The 21155-nt window shown below is 37.8% G+C and overlaps 1 protein-coding gene across 1 annotated transcript in view; it reads right to left on the reverse strand.

Moving 5' to 3' along the window:
- The window catches only part of LOC107592506 (regulating synaptic membrane exocytosis protein 2-like), a 25908-nt gene extending 5214 nt beyond the window's left edge, over positions 1 to 20694 (reverse strand). Inside the window, exons 1-2 of the mRNA XM_016282039.1 lie at positions 20543 to 20694; positions 19943 to 20103 (exon numbers count right to left, since the gene is read on the reverse strand). Coding sequence (XP_016137525.1) covers positions 19943 to 20088 — 146 coding nt within the window. The 5' untranslated portion in view covers positions 20089 to 20103; positions 20543 to 20694. The remainder of the gene's footprint in view (positions 1 to 19942; positions 20104 to 20542) is intronic.
- Positions 20695 to 21155: the final 461 nt, after the last annotated feature.

The raw sequence follows: 21155 nt of genomic DNA on the forward strand, positions 1-21155 counted from the left end.
TGTTTTTACTGTATTTGTGATCAATAAATGCAGCTTTGGTGATTTATATATATATTTTTACTCGTACACAATTAAAAAAAACTATATACAATATCATAAAATGTTTTTGAATAAATCCTCAAAACACATTGTACTAAAAAGGAAACCCACATTCACAATGAAATATGCACAGCATCAAAATAATGGCTTATAACTATGTTTTGCTGGTTGTCAATAAGCACTAGCTCTGATTAAACTCTGTTACGACTGCAGGTGTCAGACTGACACTCGACAGAAATAAGAACTGTCTGTTCTTCAGCCCACTTCACGTGCAGCCTTGAGACTATTTGTGGCTGAATTCATGCAAAGATAACACGTCAAGCTCACGTGCATCACCTCATATAGACTGTAAATCACGGATGTAGACATGACAGAGCTGCCCACAGTTCCAACTACAAAACCTGATCATTTATCAATGCATTCAAAATCAAATAAATATCAACTTGATCTTGAGCAGGCAGATCACCTTGAGCGTGTTTATATAAGGGTGGTGTTTAATCATGCACCTTCTCATTACTGTAAGAGAGCAGAGGGGGTCAAAGGCTTGAGACAGACCCTGAAACGCTAGCTGAAGGCACGCATGACGCACATGCATTTTGTATGTCCCCTGTCAATCAACCGTAGCCGTGGAAACCGAACACTGGGGGCTAATGCCATAAGCTGTCGATTAGAGATTCTAATATGCTGATTTGCTGTTCAAGAAACATTTATTATTATTATTATTATTATTATCAATATTTAAACCCGTTGAGTAAATTTTTTTCTGGATTCTTTGATGAATAGAAAGAACCAAAGATCAGCATTTATCTGAAATAAAAAGCTTTTGTAACATTATACACTATACCATTCAAAAGCTTGGAGTTAATATTTTTTTATTTTGGAAAGAAATTATAGAAATTAATACTTTCATTTAACAAGAATGCTTTAAATTGATCAAATGTGATGATAAAGACATTTATAATGTTACAAAAGATTTCTATTTCAGATAAATGCTGTTCTTCTGAACTTTCTATTCATCAAAGAAACCTGAAAAATTCTACTCAGCTGTTTTCAACATGATACTTTTTTTTTTTTTTTTGAGCAGCAAATCAGAATATTAGAATGATTTCTGATCATGTGACTGGAGTAATGATGCCAAAATTTCAGCTTTGAAATCACTGGAATAAATTACATATTAGATCACAAGGGGATAGAAAAAGGCTTCATTTGAATCTGTGTAAAAAAGAAAACATATATATATATATATATATATATATATTTTTTTTTTTCCCACTGGCCATCAATAGAAAAGCTGGCATCTCACCAGCAGGTACTAACTTTGAAGCTAACCGGCCAAACCTGTCAACCTGGACCCCATCAGACAAGTCAGTGACCTTTCACCCCTCTAGGATCAAATCACACCAATGAGCAGGTCTGCTTTCACCAACCCCTCTGCCCTCTTACCCTCCGAACATGTGGATACACAGTACCACTCACTGTCTGACCCTCGCTCCCCTCTCAGATACACAGCAGATAGCCTTCAGCTAATGCAATATTAGATTTTAGTCTGTGTCACGAGACAGCCGCCTGCCAGAAAAAAGATCAGATCATATGTGCTTGGAATAGAATAAACGATGACACATTTTAGATTAAACCCAGCATCTATCCTCCCATATTCACCCGGGCTCCAGACAGCAGTCAGGTGGATGATGGGAAGGCTGGAGGAGCTCCAGAGGTCTGGCAGGTGCGCTGGCTCAGGTAGCATTACAGACAGCTGGAGACCACAGCACCGCTCACCTCCAGAGACGCATAACCCATAATATAATCATACGCCATTCTTCACGTCTCGTCTGACACACAGCAGATAGAGAAGTCAAAGAAACACGAGCCAGTACAGTGATACGCACTCCCTTTATGAGTGACACCGCGGCCACCTGAAGACCTGCGCTTTACCCGTTTTAGCTTCTTACAAATTTGTAGTCGACTTCTCGTGTAACACAAAACCCATGCTTAATGCTGCTCTCTAATGCAGATCTCGTAATCAAATCGAACTGATGGGCCATAATGAGCGAAACATGCCTGTAGTACCTAATATTTATGATAATAAATAGGGCCTGTTAATTTCTTACATTAATTTAGAACAATGAATTATATTTCACAGAATAAAAATAACAAAATATATATATATATAACATCATAAAAATAACAACTACATTTCTCATGCCCACTGACCCATATTGAAACTCATTTTTACGATCTGAGCAACTTAAACTATTCAATATTTGTATTTTCCACTATAACGTAATGCCATTAATTTGTCTTCATTTGAGGACTCCAGGCAAACTGGCAAGTTTTCAAAAAATATTAAATGTGTTAATGCATAACATATAATGAATGAAACAAACAAATAATATTTTATTGATTTCTACATACAATAATACTTGCATTATTTTTTATAAATAAACACTTATTATGAATGAACATGGAAATATTATTTCATATTGTGTACACATTTTATATTTTATCAATAATTTTATAATTTATTATTAAAATAAGTGGCCATTTATAAAAATATAAAAATAAAATAAGGCAATACAAAAATATTTACATACAAAAACTTTTTACATTTAATATAAAATAGTGAATGAGCAAGAATTAGCAATTAACACTAAACTCTCTTAACAATAAACTAAATCTATCTGTCTGTCTGTCTGTCTGTCTGTCTGTCTGTGTCAATGTTTGTTAATGATTAACAAATGCTGTAAAAGACATTGTTATTTCAGAATGTCTAATGCATTGATTAATGCTCACAAATTCAATCTTATTGTAAAGTGTTACCAGCAAATGTATACGTGTAATTTATTAAACATTTTTGTGAACTGATAGCCTTTTTTGACCATTTAGTTAATTGTCAGATTAAGTGAAAGGGGAGTCATATCGTCATATCATCAGAAATGCCACATAATTGAAGGTTTGTCTGGGCGATACAGCGTTTTGAGTGTTGAGGGCAAAGATGAATCCATTCAGTCTTACTTACGTCTCTGGCTCCTTTGGAGGCTCTGTTTGCGGTTGGTTTTGGGACTTTGTCTGGGGCTGGAGAACATTACTAACCAGATCAGTGATTCCGCTAAAGGGAAACCACCTGTATGAACAAGCAGACAGCGCAACTCAAAAACCAGTCAACAAGCCTACTTCCATTCAACACACGTGCCAATATCATCATGACAACTGCAGTGAAGCTACATACATGAGAAACACACATGTACAGCTACAAAAACTACTGGGATAGAGAGAAAGAAAGACAGAGAGAGAGGGACAGACTAGTCTCAGCCCACTGACAAGCATATTGCACACAAAACCGGTCCCTTTCTCAATCTGGCAAGCTCAAATCTTATTGGCCGGCTTTATGCCCAGAAATCAGAATACAGTTTTTATCCCACCCATAATGTATAAGGTTGCTATAAACATTTTTGGTAAAAACAAAATCACTAGATGTGTCCAAGTTGTTATTTTGGATAAACAGAAACTCTAATTACAAAGTTCACAAAGTGTACTATATTTTCCAGCATTTCTCATATAGCTGGTCTTGGATGGGAAATGCTGTGCAATTTTCCCCCCAGTTTTCTACTATTGTGAAAGAAGTAGTAAAAACTAGTATAGTAAGAACTATTTCATATAAACTGCCCCTAAATGAAATGTACAAGCAAAATGTACTGTGCTTGGTCGCTTTGCATGTCAGTCAAACAATCTCTTCCAGTCTAAGTAGTTTTTTCTTGGCTTTAAGTAGTAAAACTAAATGGACTTTCTGAAAATTCTGGTCATATGAGACTAAGAAGAGTAGTAAGACTAAGAAGAAAAAGAGAAAGAGAAGATAGAAAACGGAGAGATGGAAAAACAGAAGAGGGGGCACATTCAGCTGGAGAAGGAAGCAAAGAAGCCGGAGCGAGTGAAATGAATTTTGCATCCATCAGCCGTGTATCCACAGATACAGAGAAAGAGATCAAACAGTGTCCATGTGCAACTCACAGAGTCGACGAACAAGCAAAATAAAGCAGGTCTGATGCATCCAGCCTATATGTGGATGAAGCTGCCAAAAGCTTTTTGGATAGAGCCATGACAGACTGCAGGCAGCCAATCACTAGAGAGAGGAGGGGAAAAGAGCTGCCAATCACAGAAAAAGCCACAGCAAACGCACACGCCACTAACCAGCCAGGCGGGAATGTCAAAGCCTTGAGGTCTCTAGCTAAGATCAGGCCCACACAGAATCTGTGCATGGACAAAACCTGCAGAATTTGAGCGGCCAACAAAGTTCTGCTCCTTTATTGTTCGTTTACTAAATGATTTGGCTGATCTGATTATGATTTGATTTGCCAATGAGAGTGTTCTGCAGCTTTTGTGGGAAAGTGTGGGAAAAGTCCACAGTTTCCGTCTAGGCCTGACTGAGTGTTACTTACTGGACTGGCTGAGACTTTGGATCTTCTTTGACCCTAAAAATAAAATAAAAAAATAAGTGAACATAAGAGAAGAATGACAACAGAAATAAAAGACAACAAAAGTGTCATTCTAAAAATGACAAACAAACAAAAAATGATCATAAAAGCATGGAAACAGTCAAACAAAGACAAATACATGTAATATACTGGCTATATATGTTATCCAATATCAATCCAATCCAATTTCAATAATTTGATTTGTTATGAATATAATATCTTAAATCTCATATAATTTATATTATTAATATTTAATTAATATATATATATATATATATATATATACACACATGCAAACTGATATGAACACGATCATTTTTAAACATATACACAAACAGAAAACATGTAAAGACATGGAACACTTAAATGCAAAAACTTAAGCAAATAATAGATAACAGAGAAACTGAAAAAAAGACAGCGACATTATCGTTCTGCCCTCCACAGATATGCTGCATGAGTCGACCATAGAAATACCCATCACTGTCCACAACACACAGAGAGACTCAAACATATTAATACAATAAAATCTACCCTAAGGAGGGTTAAGAGGGTTAATGAACACCCTAATGTAAGAAATCCTGAAAAAACAGTATATCATGCCATCAGCCAAGCATTCCTAGCAGTTTCAGGTTTTGTTTTGCTAAATGTGGACTCCCTTTTTTTTTTTTTTAACCTGTCTGAGATCTGTGCATTTGTGTGTGAGTTTAAAGTGGAAAACACCTGAAGTTAAAAATTGTTACAATTATCTACTGAAACATTCTGTGCAAAATGGTAAAACAGTGTGACACTGCCCCCTAACGGTCAAATATTACGTATCTGTCACAGGAAAAAGTGCAGAAAAAAAAGTGAAATTTGAAAAATACAATACATAGTTTGACTATGTGGCAAGATGGCTTCCTTCAGTTTCAGTCACACACTAGCACTGTGTTGTCGTGTTAAACTGCAGAAAAACGGCACAAGTTAAGCCCTGACTCGTCTTGAGTGTGATGTTCTAACCAAATTATCCCTCTTTCTTAGCTGTTCTCAGACTGTTAATTTAACCTCAAATGACTGTCCTCGCGCCTCCTCGTCCCTCTCTGTTCTCTGGATCTCTGTGGTGCTCTTGAGTGGAGGTGGAGACAGAGGCCTCATTGATGTGACAGCTATAGAATGAGAGCTGAATCATCACTTTAAATAACACACCCCACATCTCACCATCAGACTCGCAGCACGCTCCTCTTAAAGGAGTATTCCTGCTTATTTTCAACTTAACATCCATCAGTTCCATCTGTCAACGTACTTTTGAACAGGCCCAGGTCCAGACCTCTGTAAATTTTTCACGTTCAAAAATAAAATTGGTTCTCTGAATGACTAATTGTGGTTTAAAACTCCTCATATGAATGTCTGCATGACATATTTAATACAGTTTGCAAGAATGTTTAGCATCCGTGGTATGAAAGCGATCGCTGCAAGATGCTGGCGGAGTGAACGAGTCTTGAGAGAGTTGAGGGTACGAGATCCAACTATTATAAGCGTAATGTTGCCAGATCCAGGTATTATAAGTGTTTTGGACTGTTCTTTTCCACTTAATTTGACACTTTAGAAAGTTAATAATGTGGGAAGTTGCAGTATAGGGTCAGCGATATCTTCATCTTATTTGCAAAAAATGTGAACTAATTTTGGTTAATTTTTTTTTTTTTTTTTTTCAGTTTTTATAGCAATATCTGGCAACACTGCATGATCGCCGGCACTTAAACTGACAGTAATTTAAAAAAAGCCCATGGACAGGATAGCACATTGGGTTAGGGAAACACAAAAATGTCATGATATTATCTGTCAGAAAAGTTATCAACGCTGTCAAAAACATTAACACTAGTACACAGACCTGTACAACAAGTAGGTTACAGAATGAAATGAAATAGCCTACGCAAACACTACCCATTAAGAAGTCTATGCTATGTCATTCAGTATAGTAGTTACATTTTCACAAATCATGCTAAAAACATTCATAAGTGCACTAGACAAAGTTATCATCTATATAGCAATGATTATTAATGAAAACTATCACAATAATATGCCCCTAACCTATAGTAAAACAATTAACAAATTTTGATACAATAAATATGGTATAATTTAACAGTGTTCATCCCTCCAAAACAGAGAAAACATCTTTCACAAACATCTCTGTCTCTTTTAAAATGTTAAGTGTATATAATGAGTTCTATTGTAGGGGTTATTATAGCACAATTCATAACCCCAGCTCTCACTCATTTTCAAACCCTGGCTATGGGTGTACTTTTGAACCATGTTTTTGTGACAACAAAACAGGATCAGTAATGTACTTACACAAGTGTTTTTTCCTCACTTCCTCTCTTAAAGTATTATAAACAATATGATATGTAAACAGGACTCTTTATTAATTTATATAATATATAAATTATATATATCATTCAGAAATGAACATGGTCGCTGGTACTGATAGTTGCCATGTTATTAGGACAGCGTGGCGTTGGGTGAGGTTGTCATGTTAACCTTTACGCAGTGGAAACACTGGATTACACATTCATACACACGTTGTGACCATTACCAAAACATGTTACATACAGGTATGAAAGCAAAAACATGATTTCAGACCACCGTGATTATAAGAAAAATGTGGTTGAGGGGCTCGCAGCACAATTACTAACTGGAAATAAATATAAACTAAAATGAAATCTAAATGGTGTTTAAAAAAATGACTTAAGCGCATAACAAAATAACAAAACCTTAAACAAAAATAAAAAGGACTGATAATATAAAAATAAAGCCTAATCCAAAATATTAAACTAGCATATAAATAATACTAAAATACCACTGACCTGCAGCCCTTCACTAAGTGCTGTTGCTCATATCATATGCAAAGCGGCCAATAACTACTTAATGCTTTTATATAAAATTATTAAAACCACAACAGCAAAAAAGTATGTTTAATTAAAGGGGTCAGAGAGCCACGTGCCCAGAAATAAGCAGACTACAGAGAAAAAAATTAAATTAAAAAAAGAAATGCATAATATGACCCGTTTTAGCCAGCTAGCACTAAAACGCTGTTCTGTCTGAAGTGTGTGTGTTTGTATAAGCGTGGACACACTGGCCTCCTGCTGTCAGCGATGCACAGAAGAGAAAAGTCCTGTTACATAACACAGAGCTGAATCTCTGCATGGGGCATAATTACTCCACAATTACAGCTGCCAGTGAGCCAGTCTGTGCTGGTCAGTGGGGCTGGCAGTGCCCGCGCTCTCCTGTCTGCCATTACTACCCACAACCTCCAGCCTGAGCTTAAAAAAATATATATTGAGTTATCGAAATAAATTCTCTTTCTGTGTACAGTTGTACACTTCAGATGACCTGTAGCAGGAAAACTGAACAGAGAAATGTACAGCTTGGTAAAGCATTTAGATTAATTTTAAGCAAAAAGTATTCACTGACTATCTGTAAAGTCCAGAACTGCATCCTTGCATACTTTTGCCATAGGTGACATGCACAGTACATCATAGGCAAGGGGGAAAACAAGCTAAATTGACATTTTTATGGAGTAAAAATACAGTTTTTAACAAAAAACAAAAAAAAAGTGCGGCAAATCAGCATATTAGAATGATTTCTGAAGGATCATGTGACACTGAAGACTGGAGTAATGATGCTGAAAATACAGATTTGCCATTGTTTTTAATAAATTCCATTTTAAAATATAATAAAATAGGAAACAGTCATTTTTTAAATTGTAATACTATTTTACAGTATTACTGTTTCATTGCATTTTTTATCAAATAAATGCAGCCTTGGTGAGAATAAGAGACTTAAAGTCTGGGTGAACCGGAAGTTGCTGCCGACTGGATTTCAGTGTGGTGACGTATTTCCAGCTGAAACGGAATATTGAGCAGAGGGCGGGGTTTTATTTTTGCGCTCCTCCTCTCATCTCTCACTCACAACAAACTAACGGTCGTCAGAGGGGCGTGGTTAAGCATATTCTGCCCAAGCTGTCAAACTGACGTCATCAGAGAAGGCATGCCTTTCCTGAGCAGAAGCAAATTATCAGATTTTGATTAAAGATTACCAAGACAAACAATTTTTTTTCAGCGGATTAACTTGCACGGATTAATTGTTGACCTTAAAGGGATAGTTCACCAAAAAATGAAAATTTGATTTTCATGCTTACCCCCAGGGCATCCAAGATGTAGGTGACTTTGTTTCTTCAGTAGAACACATATGATGATTTTTAACTCCAACCGTTGGAGTCTATCAGTCGTATGCACTGCAGGAGCAGAAATGGTGTAATCTCATGCCAGAAAAAGCCAGGTCAACATGACCTCCACTGAACCATCTGAGAGACCACAGAGTGCCACTGAATAAACGCACACTTGATTAAACCACAGTACACAAGTTGCATTTAGAGCCAAAGTGTGCGTGTGAGTGTGAGAACAGGCTCACTCTTCCAGAACCTAGTGTGTCATCTTGCAGCCTACTTCCTATATAGGCATGAATCACTGCAGGAGCAGAAATGGTGTAATCTCATGCCAGAAAAAGCCAGGTCAACATGACCTCCGCTGAACCATCTGAGAGACCACAGAGTGCCACTGAATAAACGCACACTTGATTAAACCACAGTACACAAGTTGCATTTAGAGCCAAAGTGTGCGTGTGAGTGTGAGAACAGGCTCACTCTTCCAGAACCTAGTGTGTCATCTTGCAGCCTACTTCCTATATAGGCAGATGCCAGAAAGGTAGCATTCTTAATGAAACTGAATCTCATAAATGAAGAATTTTACAAGGGAAGAACTCCATGTGCCACACAACTAGAGCTAATTTTACAAGAGATTTTAGTTGGTTTTAGCAAATTGCTATTGAGTTAAATAGCCAGTTTCCAATTAGAGTGAACTAACTGATGTGTGTCAGCATTTAATAAGTATTTAATAAAATCCAATGCTTGTTTCTTCGTAATTTTGGGGTGCTGATTCTAAAATGAGTACCTGTTTTGCTCAAGTACTTTCTCACAAAATGATGCATTTAGTAGCATTTTGTCTTTAAACAATCCCTTAAACACCAGACAAACTGGCACACTTCCTCTGAACCGACTTACAACTATTTGTATAAATCTCATCCGATCCGATGTATGAATGATTCTGAAGACATTATTTTATGCCTAATTCTGATTTTAAGGGAATTAAATGAGAGAAAAAATGCAAACACAATATTTTCTGCTACATCTGTGGGTGTTTTACAACATCCAAACATTGACAGAAAGTTACAGAATTAGTGAAAACATTTTTTATTTATAAATATATGCATAAAAAATAATTATTTATAAACTGTTTATGTAAATACTTTGACATTAAAGGTGTACTTGAACATTTCTCTACTCCTTTGCATTAAAACTTGATATTTGACTACTGTTTTTATTTTGAATAACGCATTAAAGGTGATACATACATATATAAAATCTATACTTAATTCTTATTTTGTGAAAAAAAACCTGTATAAGAAAGTTTTTATTGATATTTTTGAACTGAGAATCATCAAATTAGATAATATTAGGTCAGGCTTTTTTTCCTCATCTTTTTCATTGCCTTCTTTGCAATGGCCCTTTAAAAACTGGCCAAAAGAAGGCAGCATAATTAAATTGCCTACCTTTTGGAACCTCAAAACGCTCCCAACCTACAGTAGGGTTTTGGAACACAGCCTCAATGTGGCATAACCGCATGCTAGAATGAAGGCTTTTCTCAAGCCAAAAGCAAGCTAAATTTACAGCTCGCCCTCACACAGCGATGCCTGAAATAGCAGCCGGGTTCAAGGCAGCCCATCAGAGAGGCAGACACCTGTTCATTAGGACCATTCAGCAGGATGGCAGGGGAAGTGCCTCCCTTGAACACATTTCCCTTAAAAGAGGATTAGCGCTGGGGGAGCTCTTGATTCCAGCTGTCATCGGTTCCGCTGTGGCATCTGGATCAAAAAGCTATCTCATTTGAGCTCGGAGCGCCGTGATTGGTCGCTGCAGACCCTGGTTAACCTTTGAGTGACAGCTTTAAATCCCTCCTCACATTTAGCGCCACCCCATTCGACCAGATTTCAGAAGCGCACGTTCACTTTGCTGATCCGCAAGCAGATGCTGCGACATGACCCTAAACACAAACAATCAATAAATGCCAAAAGAAAAATGGAGAATGGGGAAACAAATAAAACAGTTGTGGGACAGTTTTTATTTGTCCAGTCTGTTTATTACTAAAATCACTACTTTAATTTAAACAGACTCCAAACCCTAAGTATTAAAGTTCAGTGAGTAACTTGTAACAGGTATGAATGAAACATCAAATCATATGGCTTGTTAAAGTGTGTTATTACTTTTCAAAGAGATCAGATTGACCTGATAAAAATATCTTAAACAAGCTTGTCTAAGCTGGTTTGCTAGTTTTGAGCACTTTTTAGCTAAGAAACCGGCTAGTCGCCCTGATAAACACCAGCTTGGCCAGTCTGGGAGACCACCCTAAACCAGCAAAGACCAGTGAACCAGCTTAAGCAGTTTGAAGCAGGTTTTTCAGCAGGATATGGATAATAACACAGAAGGGCAGAAACATACTTTATGCAAGCACACAAATGCAACCCTGAGTTTTCAGCAAATGTATATACTTGCATTAAGCATGTTTCTAGCCTTAAGTCGTACTTTAAAATGTCATCGCATTAGATAACAAAACATCAAACCAGCCAGTGTTCACTTTAAAAAAATTAAATTAAAAAAGACAGCACTAACACACACACTAACATGTGTCTCTGCATGCCAAGACTGCATTTATTCAATCTAAAATACAGAAAAACAGTAAAATTGTGAACACACAAATGCAACCCTGAGTTTTCAGCAAATGTATATACTTGCATTAAGCATGTTTCTAGCCTTAAGTCGTACTTTAAAATGTCATCGCATTAGATAACAAAACATCAAACCAGCCAGTGTTCACTTTAAAAAAATTAAATTAAAAAAGACAGCACTAACACACACACACTAACATGTGTCTCTGCATGCCAAGACTGCATTTATTCAATCTAAAATACAGAAAAACAGTAAAATTGTGAAATATATAATTATTTACAATAACGGTTTTATATTTGAATATTTTTTAAATGTAATTTACTCCTCTGATGCAAAGCTGAATTTTCAGCATCACTACTCCAGTCTTCAGTGCCACATGATCCTTCAGAAATCATTCTAATATGCTGATTTGATGCTCAAGAAACAGTTCTGCTGCTTAATATTTTTGTGGAAACTGATATATCATTTTTCCAGTTATTGCTGATGAACAGAAAGTTCAAAAAAACTGATTACTCCACTAAAACACCTGTGAAGGAGAACTACATACAACTACTAAAAATCATCTGGAGACTAACAAAAATGGGGATTTCTGAGAAAAATATCATTTGTTTATAAGTATGATTTGTTGTATGCCACTTGGTTTGATATTTTGTTATCTAATGCAATGACATTTTTAAGCATGGCTGAAGGGTTCAAACCCTTCCTTATGTTTATGCGAAGCCACAAGCATGTATATAAAGTCAAGAAAATGCAAGAACCATCCTTTCAGCTCTAATGGGTCTCTCTCTCACACACACACACACACACACACACAGTTGTGGTGTTGTCATGCCTGTGGGAGTGGAAGGGTGTGGGAACATCTTTTAAGAGTAAGTTACAATAATAGCCTACATGACTAACAATAGAACGGTAATGGATACCCCCAGCATTGTTGCGAGCGCAATTTCCTGTCCCTGTCCAGAACAAGCCACCAGTAAGTTAAATGCTGTTAGTGTGCTTAACGTGTGTTAATGTGTCCACACACACACAGTAACAACTGTGCCAAAAAGTCATTAGTATGCTTACCAAATCCGATCGGACTGGGTCAGACATAGGACACCTATCATTTCCCAAAGAAATTATATTCAAAGTAGAATTCATCCTACATAAGCAGTCGACTGTCACAGTAAAAACAGCATCAAGCAGCACACTTGGACTCAGGCAGCAACAAATACAATACATAATGTACACCAATACAGCAAGAGCTGCTAAAAATAACCAGTCACAAACTGATAGGCCAGCTTTACAAATTACTAAGTCAGGTTGCACAGCTTTATATCAGTGAAACGTCACTGTTTACAGGTTACCAGGCTGTTACAATGAACACATCTGTGAAAGAACTATTACCTAGACAAGTTTGTTAGGTTCATGGCATTGAATCTGAAAGATACTGCAAAGTGCCTCAGCAAGGCTGCATTTACTTGATCAAAAATACAGTGAAACGGTAATAATGTTTAATATTTTTACGACTTAAAATAACTTCTTTCTATTTGAATACGTCTTAAAGTGTAATTTTTTCCTGTGATGTAATGCTAAATTTTCAGCAAAATTACTCCAGACTTTAGTCACATGATCCTTCAGAAATCATTCATTTTAGCAATGTTGAATAAAGTTAAGTGCTGCTTAACATTTTTTCAGGACCCTCTGATGGATAGAAAGTTGTTGTACAATGTGTACAGTTTCTGTACAATGCAATGTCCAGAATCTAATCTTCAGGATCTAATGTTTTATCAGTCTGTTAAAAAAACAACGTTGTGTTTACAAGATTTTTTACTGATACAACTATTTACTGAACTTGCCAGGAAATCCTTAAAAAAACATTTATTTGAGGTAAACTAGTAAACTAGCTATACAAAAGCAGAATAATATTTTCCATCAGACAGATAATTATTACTTGGTTTTGGACAAATATAAATTCAGATCACAAATTTCTGAGAATTTATTCTGTGTTTTTGGCTTCTATTTCAGATTAACAACAGCACAACAAAACAAAAACATTTCAGACAGACTTATACTGATAGTTTAAAGTCTGGCAATGTGAAACTAAGCCCTGCACACTGAATAAACCCATATAGACAAATGGAGTTCTTCTGATTACATTAGAGATTTTCACTATAGGCCGTGGGTTGCACAAGAACAAAAGCATCCCTTTCACAATTCATTCAATACTCCCATCAATCAAGCAGATGAGATCCACTCAAAAAGAAGAATCACTGGAGCAAAGCAAACTAACCACAGGAATGAGCCAACAGACCAGAAACCATGGAAACAATGCACCAACACAACTTTAAATGGACAGACCGGTATGATCCAGCCTGTGCGAGCACATGAGAAACAGCACTGCGTGAAGACAGCGCTCCCTCGCCACCTGACATCTCGAATGCTCCAATAAGCATCAATACACTACGATTCCCCAGTGAGACCACACTACATAATGGCTCGCACAGTAAATGGTTCTTCTTATCGCTGGCTGATCTGGTTGATCCTACAGTCTCAGAGGTTTGTAGTGACTCAAATAAGAGAGACTATTAAGACTAAAATCAAGAAACCACACAGAAATGCACCAGCTGATTAAATCTATACAGGATCCCACCAAAATACACAACTGTTTTGGGTCAGAAAGATTTTGTAATGATTTAAAAAGAAGTCTCCTGTGCTCACCAAGGCTGCTTTTATTTGATAGAAAAATACAGTAAAAACAGTTATGTTTCAAAACATTTTTACAATTTAAAATAAATGAGTTTGATTTTAATACATTTTAAAATGGAATTTATTTAGCAGATTTTTCAGCATCATTACTCCATGCTTAGGAAACATTTATTATTATTATTATCCATGTTAAAAACTGTTGTGCTATGTACTATTTTTGTGGTAACCATAATACATTTTTTTCAGGATTCTTTGATGAATATAAAGTTTAAATGAATGGCATTTATTACAATCCATCACGCTCCCTAAGGTCACAAAATTCTGGACTTTTGGTAGTACCTAGGATAGCAAAGTCCACTAAAGGAGGTAGAGCTTTTTCGCATTTGGCTCCCAAACTCTGGAATAGCCTTCCTGATAACGTTCGGGGTTCAGACACACTCTTTCTGTTTAAATCTAGATTAAAGACACATCTCTTTGGCCAAGCATTCAAATAATGCATCTCATAATCTTGGGCTAGCTAACCAATCAGAGCCCATCGCCTATATCTGAGGGTGGGGCTTCATAAAAACAGGAAAAGATCAGCCAGTTTCTCAGAAAAGGGACAGAGCGGTGTGGAATAAAGGTAAATTATGTGAAAAATAATGCAGTTTTTTTTTTTTTTTAAATGAAGCATTAACACATGTTAGACTGCACCCCATAAACACAATCAAGCCTACAAAAAACCCAGTGAACCACCCCTTTAAAAAAGCATAATAAGGACCAAAATCCAAAACTGACTCTAAAAAAGCAAACCATGATGTTCAAAGTATCAACCAAGTGTGTTTAGTATCTCTTCATTAAACAATCATTCCATGGCATCATGGGAGGTGAATGTTGCCCAGTGCAACGGGATCTGACTGTCAGTTCTTCTACTACCCCACCAGAACAAAGACAGCGACTACAAAGCTATTTATAGTCGCCCATGAATAATGTGAGGCTCTTCAGGATTTGCATGCAATCAGCTTCAGATGAACCGGTGCCACTATGAGGTTTTACCCAAACACATAAATGTAAAACAAACTGAGAAACATCAAGGCATTTTGCATTTGTGGTGGAACGTTTCTAAATGCGGCAAACTGATCAGCGTGTGCTCTCTCAGTGCGCTGGGTCAATCTTATGCAATAGTGACAGCACTATACGGCAGCAGCGTTGGGTGTCTCAGCGCTGTGACGTACTGCTCTGTGTACTACACTCACGCTGGGCGCTTCCGCTGCACAGGAAACTGGCTGAGTTCTGATTTACTCGTACTCTGCGTATCACAGCATGCTAGTTTGAGGTCATTTATTTGGTTTTAGTGATGAGTCAACAAATTTATCTTGGATCTAGAGCATACATAAGTATACAGCGAACATCTATATCATTTTCAAAACTAATTTCTAGCATTCATTTTAAATTTAGTTTATGTTTAAGTAATTTTATGATGTGCTTTTGTCATTTTTATTAGTTATATTAACAATCAAAATAGTAAAAATCATATGATGACAAATTAAATGTGTGGATGGCAAGAGAGGAGGGGTGGGTTAGAGATAAACTGAGTAAAAAATGAGAGAATAGGTAATGCTAGGTGACAGAACACGAACGAGTCATGAATAGGAAGGTGAGTCGGAACGAGAGGAGAGCAGAGGTAATGCTCCGCTCAGCCATCATATGGCTCGTTCCAAATGCAAAGGCTTATTTAACTTAATTACGCAGCCTTCTAAGACATGCAATCCCAGAATGCATTGCAACAAGCTTAGTGAAAAAAAAATCCAAAATGGAGGACTATACAAGATAAATGTTAATAATTAATCCACATACAATTCATTCCATACTGACAAGCATTGAAGTATAACATACTATTTTATCTACTATTTTTGGACTGTCTTTTACTACTTTTCCACTTTAGAATGCGGTCTTAAAAAGCAGATACCTACTGTAGGCAGATCACTAGGTTTTGGAGACACACGCTCCACCTTTGGTTAACCAACACCCAGTGCTTTTACAAACCAGTCCATTAACATCCCGTATGCCAGCTAGTGTGCTGATGGAAGATGCTAATGAGCAGGACGGAGCCAGTTGGTGTGTGTTCTGCGGTGTGGATTGAGCCTCGCTGCGGCCCGTCCCCCCGGAGGCCACCAAGATGTGTGTGTGTGGGGGAGGGGGGTCTCACAGAGGCTCTTTACATGGTAGCAGGGGATGCCGTGTGTATGAGTGAGTCTACAATTCAGGTCACAACGTTCCTCACCTCCTCAGTGTCATCTACAGATGGATTTGAGGAGGAATTCCTGTGATTACTGATGGAAAAGATTTGAGCGTATGAGCAAATTACAGTCTGAGTCTCAGACAGCACACCCACAGTCCCATCACTGACTGGATGAGGCATACAACTGACAAACACAAGCAGCAAATAGGCAGTTCCAATCGGGTTGACTTCCGGGAGTCGGAGGTCCAGGGTTTGCTTGGAAACATGTTTATGCAATGTTAATGCAATGAGCAACTTTGAGGAAGAACCAGTTGTTACACTCTTAAAAATAAAGGTGCTTAAAAGGTTCTTCACAGTGATGCCATAGAAGAACCATTTTTGGTTCCACAAAGAAACATTCAGTCAAAGGTTCTTTATAGAGCCATCACTTTCTTACCTTTTCATAAGCTGAAGAACCTTCTTCCGCCACAAATAACTTTTTGTGAAACAGAAAGGTTCTTCAGATGTTAAAGGTTCTTTATGGAACCATTTAGACAAAAAAGGTTCTTCTATGGCATCGTGAAGCACCTTTATTTTTAAGACTTTAGATTTGCCAAAGTTTGCCAGGTTAGTGGCCTCAAATCTTTATAAGATACTCAGGTATTTGTTTAGCAAATAAGTTAGAACTGTATTCTGGACATAAATATGAACTGCGTTTGATAAGCATAAATGTTGGTGACACATTTGCTTCCTGTCTAAATTGACAGTACTAAGCAAGAATAAGTCGCAACGTGGATTTTTAGTCAAAAGTCTGGCTGGCTGACTAGTGAGAATAGTTGACAAATGATAAAACAAGCATAAAACAAACAAGCATTAAATGAGGCCATGTCTAGTAATGGTTTGGTCAAATTTGAATCCAAAAAGTTAGACTGATTACCACTTGGTTAACTGCTAGTTAGTCAAACTAGTTCTTCAGAGACAGTCTTAACATGGTGACTATGTTCATGCAACTGGACCCTGAAGCAGACAAGCTAAATGAAAATGTCCTCAAAAGGGCAGCATAATCGTACTATTGTCATTTATTTATTTATAATTTTATTTTTATTTCTTAATCCTTGAATATGTCACGGTGCAGGGTGCCTCCCCGGCTTCCCCTGCGGTCTGTGTTGTCCTGTCATGTTCGGTAGCTCGTGGTCTGGGCAATCAGCGCTGATCTCGCAGCGGGGGTTCGCGGATCACAAGCTGACTCTCCCCCACCTGTCGTTCATTCCCCCACTCCCTTATATGTCTCTGCCTTTCTGTCCTTCGTCATGAGTAGATTGTTTTGTCCTTGCTCGTGTTTTGTGTAACTTATGAGTGCAAGAATCAGTGTCTGACCCTCTGTTCTCCTGTGCTTAAGGATTCGTAGTACGGAGATCCGGCAGCTCGAGTGGTCCGCAGTGTCTGCCGGCCAGCTCTGGAATCTCCGCTCACCTGAGCAGCAATTAACTATTATTTATGTTATTTTGTGGCGAGAATAAAGAATCTCCTTTCTCACTACTCTGCATCTCAGTCCTCTATCTATCCTAGACCCTGACAGAATGAGCATGAAATAAATTAAATAAAGAAAATACTTTTAAAATAGGAAATACAATAAATTAAACAAAATGTGTAAAGTATGAAAATAAAAAATAAGTATGAAAATAATACATATAAAAACAAATGTATTTATTTCGTTTTCTTTTTTCTAAATCATTTTACCTGTTTTTTAACTCTCAAAAATGCATACTCAATTTAACTAAATTCAACTAATTTTGCACATCTAAACATGAAATACAATATTAAATAAATACGTAAGTACTGTTTTTTCCGCATACTGTAAGTACATATATATAATACAGATGAGAAGCACACACTACCCCCGGATAATAACAGAGCAAATAGGCAACAACTGCTCTCCTCAAAGCAATCTCTCTCAGTCAAATCTCCTAAACATCCTGTCTCTCATTCTTTCTGTCTCTTTCATAGGCTATAAACACCTCCCCTGGCACACTCTCACTTTCAGCTACTAAAACTCTCCCTCACTCTCTCTCTCTCTCTCTTGCTGGACTTGTTTCAATTTCTTTGTGGCTCCTCTAGTGAGTCTCTCATTCTTTCTGTCTCTTTCATAGGCTATAAACACCTCCCCTGGCACACTCTCACTTTCAGCTACTAAAACTCTCCCTCACTCTCTCTCTCTCTCTTGCTGGACTTGTTTCAATTTCTTTGTGGCTCCTCTAGTGAGATGACAGGAAGTTGGCAAACACTTCTACAGAGGGTTTCTTCGTCTCTTCATTCTCCCAGGATTCCCCGAGTTGGCTTACAGCCACCGTTGTGTGTGTGTGTGTGTGTGTGTGTGTGTGTGTATGACCATAAAAAAATCTCCCCTGGCACACTCTCACTTTCAGCTACTAAAACTCTCCCTCACTCTCTCTCTCTCTCTCTTGCTGGACTTGTTTCAATTTCTTTGTGGCTCCTCTAGTGAGATGACAGGAAGTTGGCAAACACTTCTACAGAGGGTTTCTTCGTCTATTCATTCTCCCAGGATTCCCCGAGTTGGCTTACAGCCACCGTTGTGTGTGTGTGTGTGTGTATGACCATTAAAAAAAAAAACATGATTTTTTTCTAGAAGAACATCCTGTGGCTTGGCTACCATGGACACACTGAGATTTATGGTGAAACAACCACAGCTAAAAATCTCATTAGTGACCAGTTATCCTGCTTGTTTCTCCATCACCACCTTGACTAGACAAAATCTGAGCCTGAGCAGTACAGGACAAGTCCAGAACCACATGCTAATGAGCAAATGTCATATGATGCGTAAAAACATGCTGTAACTCCAAAAAGAGCATTTATAGAAACGAAGCTACAAAAACTGCTCATTCTGAGCGTCCTCAACATCAGAAAGATGCACTGATTAACACAATTATGATTACCCACATTTACACATCAACAACACCAAAAACTCATCATGGCAAGGCAATACAAAGGAAGTTTGACACTTTCTATCGGTCCTAAACACTAGAACAACTAATGAAAAGAGTAAAATGTGGTTAAGTCAGTCAAATCCTTTGTTGTTTTTGTCTGTGTAGCACCTTCTGCTCTGCAGATCCTTCTGAAAAGGGGCTAAAGTTTATTTTAAATAAGGTTTCTGATTATTTTAGCCTTATTTCAACACAGACTGTGGCATGAATCCATCACAATATGAGACATCTTTATAAAGAGAATAGTTCACGCAAAAATGAAAATTTGTGTTTGTTTCTTCATCTGAACAGATTTCGGGGAAATTCAGCATTATATCACTTGCTCACCAATGGATCCTATAAAGTGAATGGACAGCGCCGTGGTGCTGAAATCTCTGGCGCCGCAGCCTCAACGCTCAGGTCAAAACAACATTAGATATTCACATCGATTGAACTGGAATAACGTGCTATTGTACTATGAGCTGTCACTATGAAGTGTGCACTAGTAAAGGCGAAAATGGCGCATAATACAGTCCCAAAGCCAAGAGAATGAAGCAGAGGCCTGATGTCCATATGACTAATAAATCAAAAATGTTATTCTCTCCATTAGACATCGCCACTAAACCTCCAACACTCGGGCTCTCTGTGTCAAATCAAACGAACCGGGGATCATTCACACCATTCCCTCTCCATCCTTTGGCCAACAGCTCGAGATATATTTTCATACAGTAAGGATCCATAAAGCTCTTACTTCAACATGGACTGCTCATTCTCCTCCTCTTTCTTCTGCCTGTCCATGACACCGAGGATGATCTTCCTCTCCTCCTCGGTGAGGTGGCTCAGGTCCGGCATCTCCGGCAGGACAGGCCCGCTGCGGGGCCCGGCTGGAGCAGACATCTTTACACGCCGATGCTGAAGGAGATCAATAACCAGACTTAATCCATGATGAATGCAAGGTCTATCTGATCAATCATCAGTGGGTTTTGGTTGCTCAGGAATCAAAGCACCATAACCCACAGCAGCATCTCTGATGACCGTTACGATGCTTTAAAACCCTAAAGGAGCTTAAGTTATTTTACTACTATTGAAATGATAACAGTGTAAGCTCTTAGACTACATAAGGTGGATTTTACAGCATTAGATCAATCATTCTCTGAGCAATAGAAGAGAAGAATGGATACAGCTGGTCCTTTTGAAGGCAATGGCTATTGAAATTAACGTAATCCTGTTTAAAATTCTCCTCTTCCTCAATACAAAAAGAAAATGAATAAAGCAACGATGCATTATGAATAAAATAGCAGATCTCAGATGTTATTCCAGATTTCAGTGAGGATGTGAAATCGCCTCTTGCCTTTTATTTGGCCATCATCCTGTTCAATCCTGTCTAACCCATCGCTGTCATCGTCCTGGAAAAGTTCTTTTGCATCTCATAATAAATGTTTGTTTCGCTTTTGGGTCCCTCTGCGCCGGTGCCTCGCTTTTCTCCAGGTTTGGTAATCCTTGAAGATATCTTAAATACACAAAAATGGATGCAGCAACACAGAATCCCAATTGGAAGTGTGGGCGGAGCAAAGCCGCCCGGCCGGGAGGCGAGTTAACCAATCGTACTACGGCGAAGGCTTAGTTATTAATATTCATGAGGCAGCGTTTGCTTTCGGAAGGAAAGGACTCGACGTCAGCGCGGCCTATTTAACATTCAAGAGCACAGCATTCGCCATTGGAACAGAAGAACTAGACGTCAGCATTACTCGATTAATATTCAAGAACTAAACCTTATTCTTATTCACTGGCAGGAAAAAATATATTTGTACATTAACAACGTCCGTTACTTTACCAGAGGGGGAAAAAAATAATTGCATAAAATGCAGTCTTCAGTGCTCTTTTATTTTAATTTATTTTTTCTAAAGTCTAATGTACGGTTTCACTAGGTTTTCATAAATGAGAGAAAACAGTTGTACAAGCAA

The sequence above is a fragment of the Sinocyclocheilus grahami genome, unplaced genomic scaffold, assembly GCF_001515645.1.
Source record: "Sinocyclocheilus grahami isolate Dianchi unplaced genomic scaffold, SAMN03320097.WGS_v1.1 scaffold153.1, whole genome shotgun sequence".
Taxonomy (NCBI): Eukaryota; Metazoa; Chordata; class Actinopteri; order Cypriniformes; family Cyprinidae; genus Sinocyclocheilus; species Sinocyclocheilus grahami.